Source organism: Radiomyces spectabilis (assembly GCF_025331425.1).
Source record: "Radiomyces spectabilis strain NRRL 2753 chromosome Unknown BYT42scaffold_2, whole genome shotgun sequence".
NCBI lineage: Eukaryota > Fungi > Mucoromycota > Mucoromycetes > Mucorales > Radiomycetaceae > Radiomyces > Radiomyces spectabilis.
Genome location: NW_026251927.1, coordinates 1,063,533 through 1,081,714, shown reverse-complemented (window position 1 = coordinate 1,081,714; position 18,182 = coordinate 1,063,533). Strand labels below are relative to the sequence as shown.

The 18,182-nt window shown below is 43.0% G+C and overlaps 7 protein-coding genes across 7 annotated transcripts; 4 read left to right on the top strand and 3 right to left on the bottom strand.

Annotated features, from left to right (window-relative positions):
• Positions 1-27: 27 nt before the first annotated feature.
• Positions 28-3,412, top strand: BYT42DRAFT_184483 (VRR-NUC domain-containing protein). The gene is made up of 12 exons (XM_051562432.1): positions 28-528; positions 587-831; positions 895-1,054; positions 1,116-1,538; positions 1,597-1,848; positions 1,905-2,027; positions 2,088-2,205; positions 2,263-2,296; positions 2,355-2,460; positions 2,522-2,679; positions 2,742-2,821; positions 2,883-3,412. The coding sequence occupies exons 1-12, from the start codon at positions 159-161 to the stop codon at positions 3,055-3,057; spliced, it is 2,244 nt and encodes a 747-aa protein (XP_051427114.1). The 5' UTR covers positions 28-158; the 3' UTR covers positions 3,058-3,412.
• Positions 3,195-4,782, bottom strand: BYT42DRAFT_489400 (uncharacterized protein; the record flags this gene model as incomplete). The annotated part of the gene is made up of 4 exons (XM_051563937.1): positions 3,195-3,956; positions 4,034-4,390; positions 4,451-4,521; positions 4,632-4,782. The coding sequence occupies 4 exons, from the start codon at positions 4,780-4,782 to the stop codon at positions 3,195-3,197; spliced, it is 1,341 nt and encodes a 446-aa protein (XP_051427113.1).
• Positions 4,783-4,824: 42 nt separating this feature from the next.
• On the bottom strand, positions 4,825-9,030 carry BYT42DRAFT_555889 (uncharacterized protein). The gene is made up of 15 exons (XM_051566723.1): positions 8,543-9,030; positions 8,117-8,463; positions 7,916-8,053; positions 7,806-7,861; positions 7,700-7,745; positions 7,349-7,633; positions 7,095-7,281; positions 6,908-7,036; positions 6,669-6,843; positions 6,437-6,606; positions 6,189-6,370; positions 5,969-6,121; positions 5,791-5,908; positions 5,157-5,726; positions 4,825-5,081 (listed from the first exon to the last, which is right to left on the bottom strand). The coding sequence occupies exons 1-15, from the start codon at positions 9,012-9,014 to the stop codon at positions 4,939-4,941; spliced, it is 3,171 nt and encodes a 1,056-aa protein (XP_051427112.1). The 5' UTR covers positions 9,015-9,030; the 3' UTR covers positions 4,825-4,938.
• Positions 9,031-9,196: 166 nt separating this feature from the next.
• BYT42DRAFT_555879 (uncharacterized protein) lies at positions 9,197-9,900 on the top strand. Its single transcript, XM_051566722.1, has 2 exons — positions 9,197-9,665; positions 9,734-9,900. Exons 1-2 carry the CDS (start codon positions 9,568-9,570, stop codon positions 9,852-9,854), a joined length of 219 nt encoding a protein of 72 aa, XP_051427111.1. The 5' UTR covers positions 9,197-9,567; the 3' UTR covers positions 9,855-9,900.
• Positions 9,885-11,215, top strand: BYT42DRAFT_555875 (S-adenosyl-L-methionine-dependent methyltransferase). The gene is made up of 5 exons (XM_051566721.1): positions 9,885-10,087; positions 10,141-10,265; positions 10,325-10,415; positions 10,477-10,545; positions 10,598-11,215. The coding sequence occupies exons 1-5, from the start codon at positions 9,965-9,967 to the stop codon at positions 10,904-10,906; spliced, it is 717 nt and encodes a 238-aa protein (XP_051427110.1). The 5' UTR covers positions 9,885-9,964; the 3' UTR covers positions 10,907-11,215.
• A 540-nt stretch (positions 11,216-11,755) lies between these two features.
• On the top strand, positions 11,756-13,412 carry BYT42DRAFT_489433 (HotDog domain-containing protein; the record flags this gene model as incomplete). The annotated part of the gene is made up of 7 exons (XM_051563939.1): positions 11,756-11,872; positions 11,941-12,049; positions 12,121-12,297; positions 12,360-12,575; positions 12,635-12,748; positions 12,812-12,924; positions 12,999-13,412. The coding sequence occupies 7 exons, from the start codon at positions 11,756-11,758 to the stop codon at positions 13,410-13,412; spliced, it is 1,260 nt and encodes a 419-aa protein (XP_051427109.1).
• A 615-nt stretch (positions 13,413-14,027) lies between these two features.
• Positions 14,028-18,154, bottom strand: BYT42DRAFT_555872 (nuclear condensing complex subunit). The gene is made up of 19 exons (XM_051566720.1): positions 17,692-18,154; positions 17,234-17,621; positions 16,986-17,180; positions 16,846-16,924; positions 16,671-16,773; positions 16,535-16,611; positions 16,282-16,480; positions 16,123-16,219; positions 15,990-16,059; positions 15,773-15,934; positions 15,590-15,718; positions 15,448-15,528; positions 15,324-15,383; positions 15,148-15,267; positions 14,946-15,077; positions 14,754-14,881; positions 14,601-14,698; positions 14,441-14,544; positions 14,028-14,382 (listed from the first exon to the last, which is right to left on the bottom strand). The coding sequence occupies exons 1-19, from the start codon at positions 18,011-18,013 to the stop codon at positions 14,254-14,256; spliced, it is 2,673 nt and encodes an 890-aa protein (XP_051427108.1). The 5' UTR covers positions 18,014-18,154; the 3' UTR covers positions 14,028-14,253.
• Between the last annotated feature and the right edge of the window lie 28 nt (positions 18,155-18,182).

The window sequence follows — 18,182 nt, the reverse complement described above, 5'->3', positions numbered from 1 at the left end:
AAAAAAAATAATGCATCTGAAACATATCTAATGGGATTATTTTCTTTTTCTTGTGTTTTTTCTTTTTGGCGTTCACCGCACCGGATTTCCTGTTGACTCCTCCCCCTGGAAACACATACAGTACGCCTTGCCGAATTGCTCTTGTGCCGCGACATTGAATGAGTTCGCGAAAAGGTGGCCGTAAACGGCCAATACCTTTGACAGAGAAGCAGAATGGACAGAAGACCATTAGCAACTTCTTCAGCAAAAAACAGAAATGCATTGCCGATACCCCCACATCAACAGCCGCTGCGGTCGATCCAGATTCACCACTGATGACTGAAAACGAAAATGAACAACCACCTATTACCAGCAGCGGCGTCGATCCTACAGCTTCTGGAGATACCGCAACTGGCGAAAAACCGTTTTTCGAGACCTCAATGTACACGGATGAAATGAATCTACTCCTGGATACGGTCATGAAGGACGAACAACATCTTTTCACAGCAGCTGAAATCGCGTTATGTCGCCGATATCAGCAGTTAGAAGGTAGTTTGGTGTGATTTATTCTCTCTCTGATTTATCGGGTTTGTTGACATGGTTTTAGATCAATCGCAGCATTTACTGGTCCGTCTGCTACTGCGGAAACAACGATGGATCCGTGTCGACAAACTCGACTATACGAGCCATGTTAAGGATATAAAGGCAACGATTGACGATTTATGGCAACAAAAGTTTCTCCTCAAACAATCGTCTTTACATGATATCGATGAAATGCTTGCTTTATTATCCCTGGAAGAACTCAAGAATTTGGCAAAGAAGAAGCGTTTGTTAACAGGCTCTGAGAAACGGGTAAATTTTCTAGAAGCATCCGTAAAACGTGCATATCGTTACTCACGCCGATCTTTGACGCAGCGCATTGATTTTGTCCAATTACTCAAGCAGTATGCATCAAAATCAATACCTCCAATCTATAATGACAAGAAAGCCGACACAAATGACAAAGAGGACAAAGACGATAAGGAAAACAAAAAAACTGTATCAGGGTCTCTTGCGGTCATCCTAGAAGTAGCAGGTATGATTTTTTTCGAAGATTTGCGTTGAATTTTTGTGAGACTCAGGAGTTCAAACTGCAGGACACTGTATACGCGTGGAAGATGATGTGTATCTTTTGTTTCGTCGGTTACAGCTTGTGTATTATCGGAAGACGGATCTGTCGGATACAAATCCCATGTCAGCTGCGCTTCTAGCCCGGCTTAGCCGTCGCAATTATCCTACCTACGAGTATACCCGCACAATCATCTGGAAAAAACGCGACGAACTATTAGCATATGAAGCTGCTTTGCAGACAAGGCAGGTCTTTGATCTGAAATTAGAATCTTTGCAAAAACGCTCTGCGGCTGATACAAATGCCGAAGAGTACGAGCGAAATATTCTCACAGAGTGTGCAGCACTTTGCGAAAATATTATCGGCTTATGGGAAGAACAGGTAGAAGCGTCTAGACAGGATCTGTTCAGCGAGAATCCACGTCCATACTATTTACGACGATTTGAAGCAGGTAAGCACCGGTCTTTCGATCGTAGCATAAACGGCAGGGCAGCTTACAAATAGTGTAGGGTACATTTACACGCATTTATTGGAACACGGCACCAAATGTTTAGCCAAATTACGTGAATACGAACTGGAAGCGCTGATCCTAAGAAAACTGATCGATCAGAAAGTGTATCGTCTTGGCAAAAGAGGACACTGGTATAACCGATTAGCTCTTGTTCAAATGACGCATTTACGCTCAAAAGTGGATCGCCAACACAAGAAAGATGCTTTGCAGACGTGTATTGAAGCTATTCAGGATCCTCGCGTGCATCAGAGTAAATATCGCAAATTGTCTGTCCACTATACGCATTACTGACAATTTTTTGTTCAGTTTATTTGAACGGATTGTATCAACGAATCAAGCGGGTGGAACGCGACCTAAGGATCCCAAAACGAGAACAACACGACTTTTCATACGCCTTACTCAAACAAGCAGAAGAGCGTACGATTTATGGTTAGCATGTCCATCCTTCAAAGTCGTGAGCAGCAACTGACGCAGATTATGTTTTGCTAGGAGAGAGGTTATCCGATTCTGTCACCGGGAAAAAGTCGGTGTGGAGAGATGATGATGGCGCCGAATGCAGTGTGGAACAGTTGGCTTTGAGCTTCTACAAGAAGCAAGGCTATCAAGGGTAAACTCAAATGTGGCTAAACTGTCCATAATCTCGAATGACTTATACAGCTGATAGATTTCATTGCGAGGGAGGTGTTGTCTGCATGCTGGTATGGATTACAGTTGTTGTCAAGCCATTCATATGATATGTTGACTTTTTCGCTTTAGTTTGTTATATTATTCTGGGATATCATATTTGCTTCTATACCCGGCGTTTTCGAAACGCCTTACCAGACGGCGCCATTGGATATTGCGTCGGATACCTTTTATATCGGTATGACTTGCCAAAAAAAAATTTGGTGCCAGTAAATGATTATAACTAAACTTGATCACAGATCGTATTGATATGATCAATCAGCGACTTCGTGAAATCGACGAGGGTCGATACCTGGACATCATACGGGAAGTGGATGAAAGAGAACGTAGTCGGAACACTCTCTGTCTCGGTGTCCGTTGGGATTACGAGCTGGAGCCATTGTTGGAAATAGCAGAGGTAAGTGTTACTTTGGGTGAACCATCCATTAACCCTATATTCAACATCCTCTCGCCTGTTAGTGTATTGGTGGAGCTGGGCTTTCGGCTCTATGTAGATTATTAGCCGAAGAATTTCGCCGCGGAGGGATGCCTGATTTATGGTAAGCAAGATTTATTGTTCTGGTTTGCTGCCTGTTCGTCGCTTACAGATTGAATGCCTAGTTGCTGGAACATTGAAAAGAAGGAGTGCATCTTCTCGGAAGTCAAAGGTCCTGGAGACAAATTAAGCGAAACTCAGAAACTTTGGATTGACACCTTATCGGGGATGGGCATACACGTCGAGGTGTGCCATGTGAAGGAATGGCAGGGCGAACTTCAGTGGGTCAACACTTTGTAAAGCAGAAATCCCTCAGATGATCTGTTTTAACTTATTTTATTCCATTTTTTGGAGATTTCCGTTGTTACGATAATACAAACATGTGATGACATGAATTAAAAGAGAACAAAAAAAAAAGAGAGGGAATAATGCTGTTTTTAGTTGGCGGAACGGAGAGGGTTCATGAGCTTTCTTAACTTGGCGGGACCGGTCCAGGTACCGTTCAACAAACCGTTCCAGTAGATGGAGGGAATGACTTCCTTGTTCAAGAATTGAGCTGCCTGACTAATTTGACGTTGATCAACGGGGAAAGTTTCGAGAGGCGAACCGGTGTAACCCGAGAACTCCGCCAGAATCAATTGGTCACGGCCTACAATCAAAGGACAGCTGGTATAGCCATCGTAGGCAGCTTGTTCCACTTGCTTGCCCTCGAGATCGGCGATCAAGTTGTGCTTGAGCACGCCAGATTCACCAGTAATCGCAGCAGCCGTCTTGGAGGTAGGAAGGGAAGAGCAGTCGCCCAACGCATACACATTCTTGTATTTGTTATGACGCAAGGTCTCCTTGTTCACATCCACGAAGCCAGCCGCATCAGCGAGTTTGGATTCCTTGATGAAGGTGGGGGCACCTTGAGGAGGGGCAACGTGCAAGAAATCGTAGTGAACCTTGTGGGACTCTTTGGTGGCGTTGTTTCTGAACGTAGCTTCGCGATTGCCGGCATCAATTTCGATCAATTCAGTCTGAAAGTTAACCTTGATACCACGTTCGTCAGCCAACTGCTGGAGGACACGTCCATAGTGATCAACACCAAAGATCTTTCCCAAACTAGTATTATAGATGACGTCGGTCTTATCGCGAACACCGTTGCGACGGAAAGCTTCTTCAGCAAGGAAAGTGATCTTTGTAGGAGCACCGGGACACTGATAGCAATACAGAGAATTTCACACATCAATTTCCTGAAGTTTGTCAATATATTCCCGTGATTAAAAAAGTTTACCTTGAGAGGCGTGTTGGGGAAGGTGAACACAGCGTTTCCGCCCTTGAAATCTTGGATAAACTGCCATGTTTTCTGTACGCTGTCGGCGGAATAATTGGATGTAACACCGTCTTTTCCGAGAGCTTCCTTCAAACCCTTGACTTGATCCCAGTTGATTTGGATGCCTGCTGCCACCACCAGATAATCATAGCCAATGACTTCATTGTTGGCCAATGTCACTTGGTTGTTGTCGGGGTCGAGCTTCACCACTCTGTCTTGGATCCATTCAGCATCCTTGGGGACCACCGATCCCATCGGCTTGAAAGATTCGCTGAAATCCTTGATACCGCCACCAACATAAGTCCACAGAGGTTGGTACTACACTCTGTTAGCTCATGTCACTCCCAAAAGTCAAAACAAAAAAAAAATTATACACACATAATGTCTTTGAGCGGGATCGATGACAGCAACCTGATTCTTTCCCAACAATTTGGCAAGAGTGGAGGAGACTATCCGTCGATATCATTGGATGAGTATATCTTGTGATACCCCCAAAAAAAAGCCTCCTCTGGATTTTTCATCGTTTTTTTTTCGGTGGCATGGACGATGATAAGCTTACCGGACAAACCGCCAGGACCAGCACCAACAACAACGACCTTAAATTTCTGGCTTACGGCTTTGGGTTGCTGACTAGCAGCAGCAGCAGCAGCAGCAGTTGCAAAAGAGCGCACTGACGATTGAAGTCTTACCACACGGGGCACTGCCAACATGATGATTTGAAAAGGGGTAAAGTTAAGCAACGATGATAAACAACGGAACAAAAAGAAACAAGAAAAAAAAATAGCACAGTTGTATTAGATGATGTTTTAAATTCCGCAATTGCGTTATCATGCAAAGATCGTTCGGGATTCGCTGGCTTCGATGACTTATTCTTCGGCCACTGATCGTTTCGCGCGTGTTTCCGAATTGAAGCCGTTTCGAACTATGTCTACCTTATTTCGGACAATATCCACGCCCCGTTCCATTTTTCGTAAGAACAAGAGCTTACTGATTCTGTCATTGGCCAAATGTTGACGCAATTCCATAAAATACTTCACGTCATCTTCCAAGTTGTTCTCATCCCTACGTTCTTCTGCTACTTTAGACTCTTCTGATTGTTGTTTCACTTGACTGTTGTCCCCGTATTTCTCGCCATCTCCATGGAACCATTGTTTCAGTTCTCTTTCAATCTCCTCCCCTTCAAATGGATTGGCACCGAGCATGTCGAGTCGGAACGGACGTAGTTGGGCGTGTACAGAGGAAAAGCCAGAGACAAATTTCAAACGCACCACGATTTGTCCGTGGGGGCCCATCTCTGGCCAGATATCCTCGTTTGCGTTGTCCTCGTTGACGTAGTCATGGAGGCCGATAGTGACCGTTTGCCACTCGTTGTCATAGATCTGCTTCATTGACAAACGTCCTGTGGCACGGGTCGTTGTAAGCGTTCCTTGTCGGATGTGCACATAGAGTGCAGTTCGATATCGCATCAAAAGCGGAAAGTACAAATTATTACGACTCCATGTCTTGTTCTCATCAAGATCGCGGGCTTTGAGTCGTTTAACAATGACAGGATCAACGTTGAGTGCAAGAGTTGCTTGAATCGAACCTTCGGGCTCAGAGCCATCGGTGCCAAACTTGTTAATGTGCACACTGCCGATAACCAGGGTACCAACGTCTTTTTTTTTTTTTTGGATTGGTTACTGCAATGTTCCAACGTTGTTTAATTGTTGATTTCCTACCTGCACCTCGCAGTGGCCGTGGTACGGTCAGTTTCACGGGCTTATATTTGAGATTGAGATGGAACTTTCCGAAACCGATGCCGTTGGCGAGAGGGATCCAACGCTCCATTCCCTTATACTACACGAGATGGTGAGAAAAATGACAGCAACGGATTTTCTATAGTGAATTAAGCCTTGCCTTGTCACCTTCTCCTTCCAAGTATTCTTTCAACCGAATCACCTTCGTTCCCAACACCGGATCATGCTCGAGATCTGCATTATTTTTTATAGAGATGCGCAGGAAGTCATGATTGAAATCCTTGATGAAATGCTCTGAAATTGCGTTCCAGTACTACGCACTACAATGTCAGCCGTCTACTTCGTGAAAGGGACGCAATATATGCTATACAATCGCTTACCGGACTGGGGTTATTCAATTTAGCACGCGTTTGGTAGGCTTTTCGATCACTAATGTACAGCACAGCGTATGGACTGATGCCAATGTTTGGATTGTATGGATGTTTCAAATTATCTTGGCTGATAACAGATGGATCTCCAACTTCAAGATCTTTGGCTTCCCTGATCAGAACCGATAGAATCCCTTGGTATGAATCAGGTAAGTTCTCCGTATGAATCCAGTATCTGTTCGGCGATGAATACTACTTACCGCTTGTATGTTCTGGGTCGACCTTTTCTTCTTCTTCTTTGTTCTCTTTCTTTTTGGGGTCAAGATTCAGTAAGTTTGACTTTGGAACAACGTACTTTGGATGGAAGCTCAGTTTGAAATTCAAACGAACTTTACTATTGTCCATTTCTTCGCCATCCATCGGCGCCCATCTATCATTCGATAGCCGGATTATGAATATAAGATGTACACAATCATGACAGTTATTACTTACCCATCGAACACAACACGTTCGGTTTTGCACCAATCCGCGACGTTACCAAGGTTATCAATTTTGCCTCGCACGATGTCTTTGACAGGAAGTGACACAGAGCCCCACAGGTCGTCAAACTTTACTTTATCAGCGTCCCAAACTTTAATATCCACCTTGTTGTCCGCGGTAATATCATCTGCATCGACAGAATCTCTCTGTTAAATAAAGTTCACTTCAAAATGTCGGTTTTCAAGCCTTACCCTCATAAACAAGAGTATACAAGTCTTCATCCCAGCGAGGATCTTTATCGTTCGTCAATATGCGCGTGCTCGATACGTTCTGATGAGGCCGGTTGTTAACCGATACCGTCGCATAAGCATCTTGCATATCTATTGTACGCTTTAGCATTGCAAAATGACTTTGAGCAGTATGCTTCTTAGGTTTTACCTGTGAAGGTGATGGTATCGTCCCTAAACGCTTCACGAACCGTCACTTTGACTACACCAATGGCCTCCGTATCTTGAGCGGCGGCCCCCATCAAAGCCTGGACATTCAGCGTTATGCTTTTAGGATCCACCAGATCAGCAAAGCCAAGTTTGATGCCTTCGTCGACGACAGCCTTTAGCAATGGCAGCTATGCGTAGAGCATATATTTGAATTATATTCTTTTTTGAATCCAGTGTATGACCATTTCTCCTTACTCTCATCACATTGACCTTCTGGGTCAATGGCATGACACTGGTTTCGATAGTCGGAATAGACGCAAATGAAATTGTCACTTTGGAGACAAAGGGTGGTTCAAGGCATGTCAATAGCTTGAACCGCAATTTACCAGTGAGACGAACTAGTTCGGCCTTGATGTCGATAGGTGCATATAGACCTGTCTTGAATCGAATGTTGATACCAGGAGGAGAAGAGACGCCGTGAGTGAGACTTTTGGATGATGCTACTGGATTGGCGATCAGTTGAAAGGACGCGTCCCCGAACTACAGTGAATGGGCAATGACAAATGATGAGATTCCTTCGCTGTACGAATTTTTGGATATCCTTACGATGCTCTCTTCGCGCTGACCCTTTTTCTGCGGATGAATGGTTACTCTAGTTGCATGTCAGTTTTATGTCCTGTGAGAACCATTGCTTTTGATTCTTGATGCTTACTTATCTATTTGGAGAGCATGAACTCCCAGTTCCAAATCGGTCACTTTAACGGCTTTCTGGAGATGCAAAATGAGTAAATACAAACAGATTATCATCATTTCACGACTTACTATAAATGCTGGCGCAATGCCTCCTAGAATATCCTCTAGCAGATCTTCCACCACATTGAAAACAGAGGGGTCGATACTTCTCCATATCCTTCCGATAAAGTAATTTAACCATTGTACAGTCTCGCCGGAGGAATTGAGCTGACAATCAACAGTAAGATATCATACACAAATTCTTGTAGTAGTGTTGCTTATTCTAAATACCGTTTCGGAAGCATCCAATTTTTCGACTTGCCAGGCAAGAGCTTGACGTGTTTCCGATGTCAACAGCCAGTAACCACCACCGCACATACAAGCAATGACAGCACCGCTAAATATGCCAAAATGCATGCGTCCGCATATATAACAAATGGCTCCCGCAACCAGGATATAACGAAGAGCAATAAGCTGAAGACCGTTGGCGATCATGTTCGGATTACTCAAAGGCAATGGCTGTGGAAATTGCAATTTATAACTCTTTCCCGTGACGATTTCACTGTTGGCTGTTCGAACACTGCTTTTGCGCTTTTCTCTGCTATTCCGACTTAACGAATGTCTAGACTTCCCCGGATCTTTTTATACAAAGTATTTTTATTGATGAGAATAAAAAATAAGAATTTGATTGGTAGCCTCAATCAGTTTTCAACTTGCCTACATCGATGTTCTGAGACATTAAATCCGTCTCATCTTCTCCCACTTTTTTGCCTCCCATAATAGGTGCGGTTTGTCGTGCAAATATCTGATCATCATTAACGTTCGCTGACTTCGATAAGGGATCTTGATTCCGTTCGTTGGCATCATGGTACGGGTCGTCGCCGTCGTTTTTGCGGATGGTGGTACCAGTTGTTGGTTTCTCGGGAGCTTTTCCAGCGTTCTCGAAAGACGTCTTCACATCGTTGATCGAATTGATATTTTGTCCTTTTTTAGGCGTATCGTCATACTCTGGCCGTGGAGGAGGGGTGGCAATAGGTACTTGCGAACGATTATTTCCCATGCCAGCCATTGGGTAAGATGGATTTTCTGTGATATCACTTTCTTGTAGAAAAGGAGAATGCCACCTCAATGTGTCAGAGAATAAAAGAAAAAGAAATAACAAACATAATTCTACGAGACAAATCGTCATTTTTACAGAATATAACAGGTAAGACATGGGATTTATTTTGATCCTCATTGAACCATTTAGCATCGTATTGACATTGCAGGGTTTCTGGCAGATGCAGTGTCTGGGTGCTATAAATAATAAGCTACACGTAAGAAGCACACGCTTACTTTGTGTTCTATGAATAAATCACACCGATATGGATGGTGATAATGTGCCATATGAAATTAATCAATTCTCATTTTGTCCTCGAAAAGTAATATTCTCAAAGACATCTGTTTCATGCACATTGCCACAGATGGATCGTTTTGTCAACTTACTTCGGGTTCGCATAAAAGCTAAGCAAAGGACCGAGAGTTGTTGATAACTATGTGTCTTTTATAATGTTACTAGCATCATTTCTATTGTCTAGAGTTGCCACAAAAAATCATCTAGAATCATTTGAATGAGACAGCATAACCAAGTAGTCATCACTCATGGGTCGATTGGATCAGTCAAGTGACTGTTATTCCAACGGGCTGCTGCTAGGGATCCCGACGAGGAAAACGCGAGAACAAAACTTCCGAACTGCTCCACAATGAACTCATCGAGATTAGTGCCTCTCCTCCTCGCTACTGGTATTGGGATTGGGACTGGTGTATACGTATTTCAGCCTTTGTTGAAGGAATATGAAGCGTAAGTTGTTCTGATTTTTTCTTGACGATTTGTACCCCATCGTATACTAATGGCGGAAGGTTTAACAGAGAAACAAACGGTACTTGGCTAAGACCGGGGGATAAAGAACGTTTCCATCTCAAAGAATCGGATACCGTGAAGCCGAAAGATACAAAATCCATAGAAAAGAGCGATCCAACATCATCATAATATGAATAAAAGAAAAACAGTCGAGACTGCTGACCATAAAAATTTATTTTGCTGTTGTACTATTGCATTGTTCCTCTTAGACCACCAGTGACTGGCTGTTTATTACTGTCATGAGTAAACCTCAACCTATTGCCGTGCAAGCACCAACACAGAACGAAGCAACGTACGAGCAACAAAATGTGCATGAAGTATACGAAGCAATAGCAAGTCACTTTAGCGATACACGTTACAAGGTACTTTTACATTTCGTCTCATGGATCGATGGAGTCATTGAAAGACGTGATAGCCATGGCCGGTGGTAGAAAACTTCCTTCATGGACTTGCTCCGGGAAGCCTAGGTGCCGATGTGGGTTGCGGTAATGGCAAATACATTGGCGTTAACCGTAATGCCGTTATACTCGGATCCGACAGGTAAATGTCTGATACTCAGCCAGTTTTCTTAGCACTAAAAGTTGAGCTTGATGAAATAGGAGCTCGAACCTTATAAAAATCGTACGAGATCGAGGATTCGAGGGCATGGTGGCAGATGGCTTGGACTTACCGTATCGCTCTCACCTTTTTGTAAGTGTAGACCGACAGGGAAAACAGCTGAAAAATTACCGCTGATTCCTTGAAATCACAGGATTTTGCGATATCCATTGCCGTGATTCATCACTTTTCTACACCTGAACGAAGGCTGGAGGCACTCAAGGTATGTGAATACAATCTGTGAAGGAAAGTCAGTGCGTTAAATTTTGGCAAAGGAATTGGTACGCATTGTGCGACCCGGCGGACGAATCTTGGTATTTGTGTGGGCACTGGAACAAACAAAATTCAGTAAACGAAATTTCGAGCCAGGAGAACAGGATGTATTTGTGCCATGGATGTTGACCAAAAAGAAAACCTCGGAAGACAACCAAGATGAACCACCTAGGGTCTATAATCGATATTACCACTTATTTAGAAAGGGAGAGTTGGATATCTTATTCGAACAAATCCCCGGGATTACCATCGAATCATCAGGCTACGATCGCGATAACCATTATGTCATTGCAAAAACTTCATCTACTTGATAGCTAATATATGCCGCACAAACGTTTTCCTGGAATTTATTAAATTCTCCCGAGTCTCTTAGACCATCCTTGTATGCCGTAAAATGGTGAAAGCTCACTACCTAGGAAACGCTGGCAGCTTATAGCACAGTGTACTTTTGCGTCAACTGATCTAATGAATGCTGCCTTTATTGATAAGGGTCTGCTATTTGATTTGTCTCTAGAAAGGTTTAGCCAATAAAGTTGTGTGTGACAGTATGCACGTAAACAATAGTGCATGGCTAATCAAGGCGTGCGTTACACGATAAGCTTAAAGGTGGGATAGTTAAAATACCAAAGAGCGTATTTTGCGCATTGTCGATCTTCACGTGGCTTTTAAACCTTTCAAAAATTTATTTCGCGTCTTCCGTGTCGAATAAAGGAACTAAAACTTGCTCTTTCCGCACGCCCCAAAAAGAGCTCATTTTTACGTCAACTGAGATTGTAAAGATGTAGTTTTGTGGGTATTTTTTCGTTTGTCGGACTACCAATTTCCCAGAGTGGATCACACAGCGCAATATTTTTTTTGCGAGCGCAACTTTGGGGAAGGACTTCTTTTTCTTCCAATTCTATCCCAAACTTCGTACTCTCCCTCATAGAGCATCAGTTTTTTGCTGTACCTAGCAAAACCTTTTTATCATGAATCGCACCATGTTAAAGTGTAGAAACTTTCGCCCATTGTGTGCTCAACGTCTCATCCAGACCGGCTCTCGGAGCAGACCCCAAAGCACCAAAGTTGTTCGATACGACCAGGAACACTTTGATCATGCCGGTAAGTCTGTGCAGAGTAGTATTATCAAATATCATTATAGTTGTATTAACTGTAGTTCAATGACAAAAGAAATTAGATACTCGGTACGACCGGTATCGTTTTGGATGGATAAGATTTTGGAGAAGGAAAATAAGCGGCCATTAACCCAGGAAGCCGCGAAACAGGAACGTCAACTCGTCACAAAAAAGGCAAGGTCGATTTTATACTAGTCGGAAATACGATGGGTCATTAAATATAGGAATAGATGTCTGACAGTTACATGGAAGAATACCTTCCATTCAAATCCAGACCTGAATTGTTGGAGGAATATATTTCAACAGGGGGCAATATCAGAATCGGCAAGATTCTCGAAGGTAGCATCATTATCATCATCCGTGATGCCCCATTGTCCTGGCATGACCACTTGCTCATCAGGAATGTTTAGATCTTGATTCATTGGCCGGCTCCATTGGTTACAAGCATGCCGACACAAAGTTGCCTGGACCACCTACAGCCATCGTAACAGCGTCGGTGGATCGCATGGAACTACTTTTGCCCAACAATGTCGAAGACTTGAAAATATCTGGCCATGTCGCCTACGTCGGCAGCAGCAGTATGGAAGGTAAATGTTGTCGGCTCTTGTCATTTAATACTAGGTGGGAACCAGCTGACAGGAGAACCCAGTTTTCGTCAAGGTGGAAACAATGCAGAATTACGATCCGTCGTTTGTCTCCAGAGACGAACCCCCTGTGGATTTTATGGCCAAGCCTACCCCCAACACTGTATTATTCGCACGATTTACCATGGTTTGCATTGATTCGGTCACCGGAAAGTCGGCTAAAGTGAATCCGTTATACTTGGCCAATGATGAAGAAAAGAGCTTGTTCAAATTTGCTCAAGGTAACATCAAGAGGAGTGTCTAGGGTTGTACTGCGTAGACTAACCCTCGTCTTTGGTAGACTCCAAAATGCGAAAGCGCCTGGCCAGTGACACGGCTCTCAGCAAAGCACCGCCCACCGCCGAAGAACGTCTGGCGATCCATGATCTGTATATGAAATATTCAAAGTTTGATAGTATGCATCAGATTCAGTCATATCAAGTATAACCGCTTATCAGTCTTTGTTTTTATATTGTAGAGAAAGAAATGCTCCCCAAGGAAATGGTGTGGATGGAAGACACCTATTTGCAAAGTGTATTCCTGATGCAGCCCCAGGATCGCAATATTCACAACAAGATTTTCGGTGGTTATGTGGGTTACCATCATCTGCCAGCACTGGAACGAACTAGATGAACTCATTATCTTTTTGGTTTCATCATTGATAGCTGATGCGTCGCGCTTATGAATTGGCGCATGCAACCGGACGCATGTTTACCAAGTCTCAAATTAGACTGTTGTCCTTGGACGAAATCCTATTCCGCAAAGCCGTGCCAGTTGGTACATATCTGAACCTTCATTCTCAAATCACTTACGCCCGGGGTGATCCCGAAAAGTCCTTCGAAGTCAGTGTGACGGCCGAAGTCAAAGACGTCGACAACGACACAACCGACGTCACCAACACCTTCCATTTCACTTTCGCCACTGCCGACAAACCCGTCCCTAGCATTCTGCCGCGAACATATGCAGAAAGTATGTCCTATCTGGAAGGCAAACGCCGTGATGAACATGGTGTCATGGCAAAGAAGGAATTATTAGAATTAATGGGCTGCCGGCCGCCTACTGTATCCATTCAAGGATAAGAGCTTGGCTCATACTTCTTATATTTCGTATTTGTCCCACCTAGAATTGCTTCATTACCGAAACATAGAAACATAGAGAAAAGTAGTTAATAAATATGCGTAATAGACATTCCTGTCGGGATCATCGGAATCTTTTTGGCGTCGTACGAATCTTTTGCGGAGAAACGGGGCGTGGGAAAATGATATTTAATCTCCGAACGAGGTTCGTTTCCATAGCAAACTCCCAGTGTGTCCAAAAATTGCTCAAAGTGGTTCAACCAAGAGTAAAGTACACACAGTGTTTTTTTTCATTTACTTTCGATAATTGATAAGGAATCTTCATCGCCTGTCCACACTCTCTGTCCCTCTTTTTTGCCGGACGAAAGCTCTAGCTTAATACGACGTTAACTTTTCATCGTATCGCAATTCAAGCTGAGCTTCATTGGATTCATCACTCTCAATGAGTTGTGGGTTAAGCTGATATTTTGAACAAGGGTTCGTAAAACCACTTTCAAGTGTGATATCGGTGTCGTGCAAACCAGTAACAACTCCAAATTAAAACCATGAAACCAAAAATCTACTGGAAAAGAAATTTTGGTGTCACTTAGTGTACAGCGTATTTGAAGAACCATCATTGTTCATGAAAACGTAATGAATCGTTATTCATATTGAGGAAAGCTGGTTATATTACATGATACGGGTTTTAATGAGGGGACTCGAAAGTGTTACATGAAGCATCTAATGATATGTAAAACTAGGGCCTGGGTGGTCTTTGTTGGATGGCTGGAACGTATTCAATTGATTTTCGTACGCTTCAGCGCATCTCGATGAATAAATAGGGGGCCGATCAGGCCGCAAGTCATTATGCGGTGACGCTGTCGTCTTCTCTCTGATCATCCACAACGGCATCCTCCTGTTGCAAATGCTTCTTCACCGATTTGATGAAATGTCGGAAAGAATTTCGAATCAACACTTCTTTGATAGGCTTTTCCTATGTTTCAACGTTAGGCGTTCATACATCTTTAGCAATTTGCAGGTGTCTCGATTACCTTTTCGATCGTCTCACATAGCGTCAAAATCTTTTGCAAACGATCTTCTCCTCCTTCTGCTATATAGATCTTTGAGAGCATATGGCACATCGTTTTTCGTGTCACTAGATGTACATGTTATGTCAACGCTGTGTACGTTGGTTACAAACGCATATCTTACCTCCTGTCTCGTTGTAGATATTGCTTAAAATCTGAAGTGCCATGTCTGCCTGAAGCCCCAAATCCACCTCTTGATCTTCTAAGCGCGAAATTTTTGATCTGCTTATGATTAGATGGCGGAAAATAAGAAATCGCTGGTTAAAATACCACTCACTTCGCCACTTTTCGAGGGTCTGTCCAATCGGCCAGCATGTCGGATATCTGGGATGGGGATACCATATCTTCATCTTTATCCAGATCAGCATATGTTGAGCAAAGATCTTCTAATGTGGGTATCGCAATCTATAAAAGCAGCACGTATCAGCGGGAAGGATGTTCTATGAACCATGAATGGTGAATCCCCAACCTTGGCCATGATTGCTTGATTTTTCGCAGATGAATAGCAGAATGCAGGGAAAAAGTAGGTCAAGCACTGCTGAGCCTTGGTATTTTCAACACTGCTTGGGTAATAATACAAGAGCACCAACAATTTCAGGGTCTAAAAAAAAATCAAAAGTGATAAGAAAACGTCCTGTGATGGTTCCGATGAAATAAATAGGGAAACTCACCTCTTCGTGTTGAAATAATCGATGGAGCATTAGTTTGGCGATACCCTCGACGGCGATAGCTTGCAGCTCCACGTTGTCATGATCCAAACAGAATTCAAAAATTTCATGAAGCTCAGTCTCCTATAAAACTACTCAGTAACCCATTGAAAGATACTATGTGCCGAAGCAAAACTTACACTTTCCATTTTGGATACAACGGTCGATAAGCCAAATGTCATGATTAGGTCAAAGAGAATCTAGAGTCCAAATCAGCCATAGATTCATTTGCACAGTTTTCCAGCCATTTTGAGGATATCTTACCATGAGGGCTCTTTGTTGGAGCTCGGCATGACCATTTCTCAGTAGGTGAACAAACAAGTTGATGTTGTGTATTCCAAGCGTCTAACAGAGAAAGCGAATCAATACACGGTTTTTCTTGAAATGAAGGACTTGTCATTGTTACCTTGTCCAACATGCAGCAGAGACCCAAGCAATACAAGCCTTCCTCGCGCAGCACAATTTCTTTGCTTTGAACCGAAGGAACGATGAGTTCATTGAGCAAACCATAAACCGTAGAGTTTTGGTGCAACGACTATCATATCATCAGATATCACAGAACAGATGATCATACTGCAGCATTAGGTACCTCTTCAGTGTGCTCCAGCATATGTTTACATATAGTAAGACACTTTAAACGAGCGACCATTTGCCGTAATGCATGAGGATCAGTTTCTTCGTCAGCTTGCTCATTTTTCACGGTCATGGATCGATCCGCAAGTCTCATTCGTTTAGCAGGCAGTTCATTTTCCTAAGGCATGGTTCGCATTAGCCTTCAATTGAGACTATGGTTCAAGGAGGCTTACCATGTCCAAGTCATTGGTATCATCTGTGTCCGCAACTTCTTGTATATCCGAGATAATTTCCATCATCGTTCTATTGTCATGATTTCATCAATACACTGTCATCCTTGAGACGTCGCATACAGCATTGATATACCTAGTAAAATCTTTCTCGTCCAGTGAAATAATGCGGAAAAGTTCTACGATACTTTTCAGATGATCATCCGGTATATCAGGCACCATAAGAATTTCACCTAAAAATTAGCAAGCGGTTACGATAGATGAGCCTATTCTTGGAGACCTAGGATAGACTTACGCAACAAGACAAACATCTTTCGTCTACCGACTTCATCGGCGTAATCAAGACATTTGGCAATATCCAGTAATTGACCAATGATAAATTCATAGTCTCCTTCGGTCTCCTTTGATGCTTGTTGCCATAAATGGTTGTAATTTTGAATATAAAAAGCATGTCGTGTCACCTCTGGAAGTAAGGCGTCTAATTTTTCATCGTACTGGGCGCGTTTTTAGAAAGACGGCGCTTCATCGACCAAATATACGCAAACTACCTTTTTGGATTGCAGAAATTTGATGAATACTTTTGCCAGAAATGCACTCTCAGGAGAAAGATTGTCCCAAAATTGATCTATCGTTACAAACATTAGTGCTTTTAAATTTTTCCATGACGCCTCTCTCATTCGGTACCGTCGAATTTGATATCGTTGATAATATCGATTCTCATGGACAGGAAGGCTGTTAATATGTCTTCCGCGGCATCCCCTTCAACTACATCCATGCGTTCGAGGAACTAAAAAAAAAAAAAAAATCAGATTAATGTACATAATTTATATCATGCGATGAAACGCCTCATGTAAAGTACCTCCAGCAGATTATGATCAGCGTGTCGAATCCAGTGCGTGGCAATGACTCGACTGGCAGCTCTTCTCACCAAAGGATCTCTGTATTACCGGTAAGTATTATGCCAGATTTTACGAATACTTTTACTTTTGCGAACAGTACCTATCGTTGAGACCCCATTTCAATAACTGATGTCGTTGCTGAACCGTGAGCATTCTGAAATCCTGAAGATCGGCCATAGGTTTTAGAAACACAACCCGACGATTGATGGCATCCACATCACGCGCGCGTTCAATAATGAAAGGAAGGGTTTCTTTGGTCTGATCTAAGTTAAATAGGACAACGCGACGTACTTCCCTGTATAATGAATCAATATCTGGTGATTGGGCACACTAAGACACTCAACATACGCGCTTGGGTCATGCTGAAGAATATGAACCAACTTTTGTGTAATCGTTTTGCCGTCAGCTTCGTCTACTTCGTCGTCGGCGTTTTGCAATCGAGAAAGAGCGGTGGCCGCCTGAATACGAATAGAGGACTCCTTATCTTTGATGCGTTCAAACAATGCCTGTCTCAGATCCTGGTACAGGTCTTCATCAATTTCTCCCAGGGAATTGATACTGAGAGCGATAATCTGGCAACAACGTAGTCGAATGGATTTACTTTTCGCTTTCATGCCTCTGAGCAAGTGGCGCATAAGGTATTCGACAAATCGCGATGACACGGTTTCGCTTTCTTCCTCCTCTTCCTCTTCGTTTTCCTCGTCGTTATCTTCTTCTTTCTCCGTATCTTTGCTATCTTTTTTGTTTTTGCATTTCGTCGTATTAGTTTATCATTATGGGCTTTTGGGTGCGATCGACGAACCAACCTAGCTGTTGAGTGTATTGAATAAAGGTAGCGACAAATCGAATGATACGATCAGCATGGGGTTCTCGTTTTCGAATTCGTAGAATCTTATTGAGGTTTCGGATCGTCTCTTGTATAAAAGCTGCTTCACCTTCGGCATCGATATCTTGAGGCTGATCTTCGACAATGGGGCTGTTTAAAGCACACTGTTCCTGAATCTTTCGCAAGGCAATAGCGTGCTTTCGTTGGTTAGCGTTTGGTTTCTGAGCGTCATTGAAGATTTGAGGTATTGTTGTGGATAATGACGCAATAGCTGTCGCCTTTCTAGAAGTAGCTGTCGGCATGAGGTTAAAGATGTTTAAAAAGTCACCTCGATTCAGGTGGCCGATACAAAAAAAAGGCAGTCTTTCAGACGCGGCAATTGAAACGTTCCTATTTCCACTTTCACGCGTCGGCCCCAAATTGAGGAAAAAAATCTTGTTGACGCTTTACACGCGCGAATAGGGATTCCGA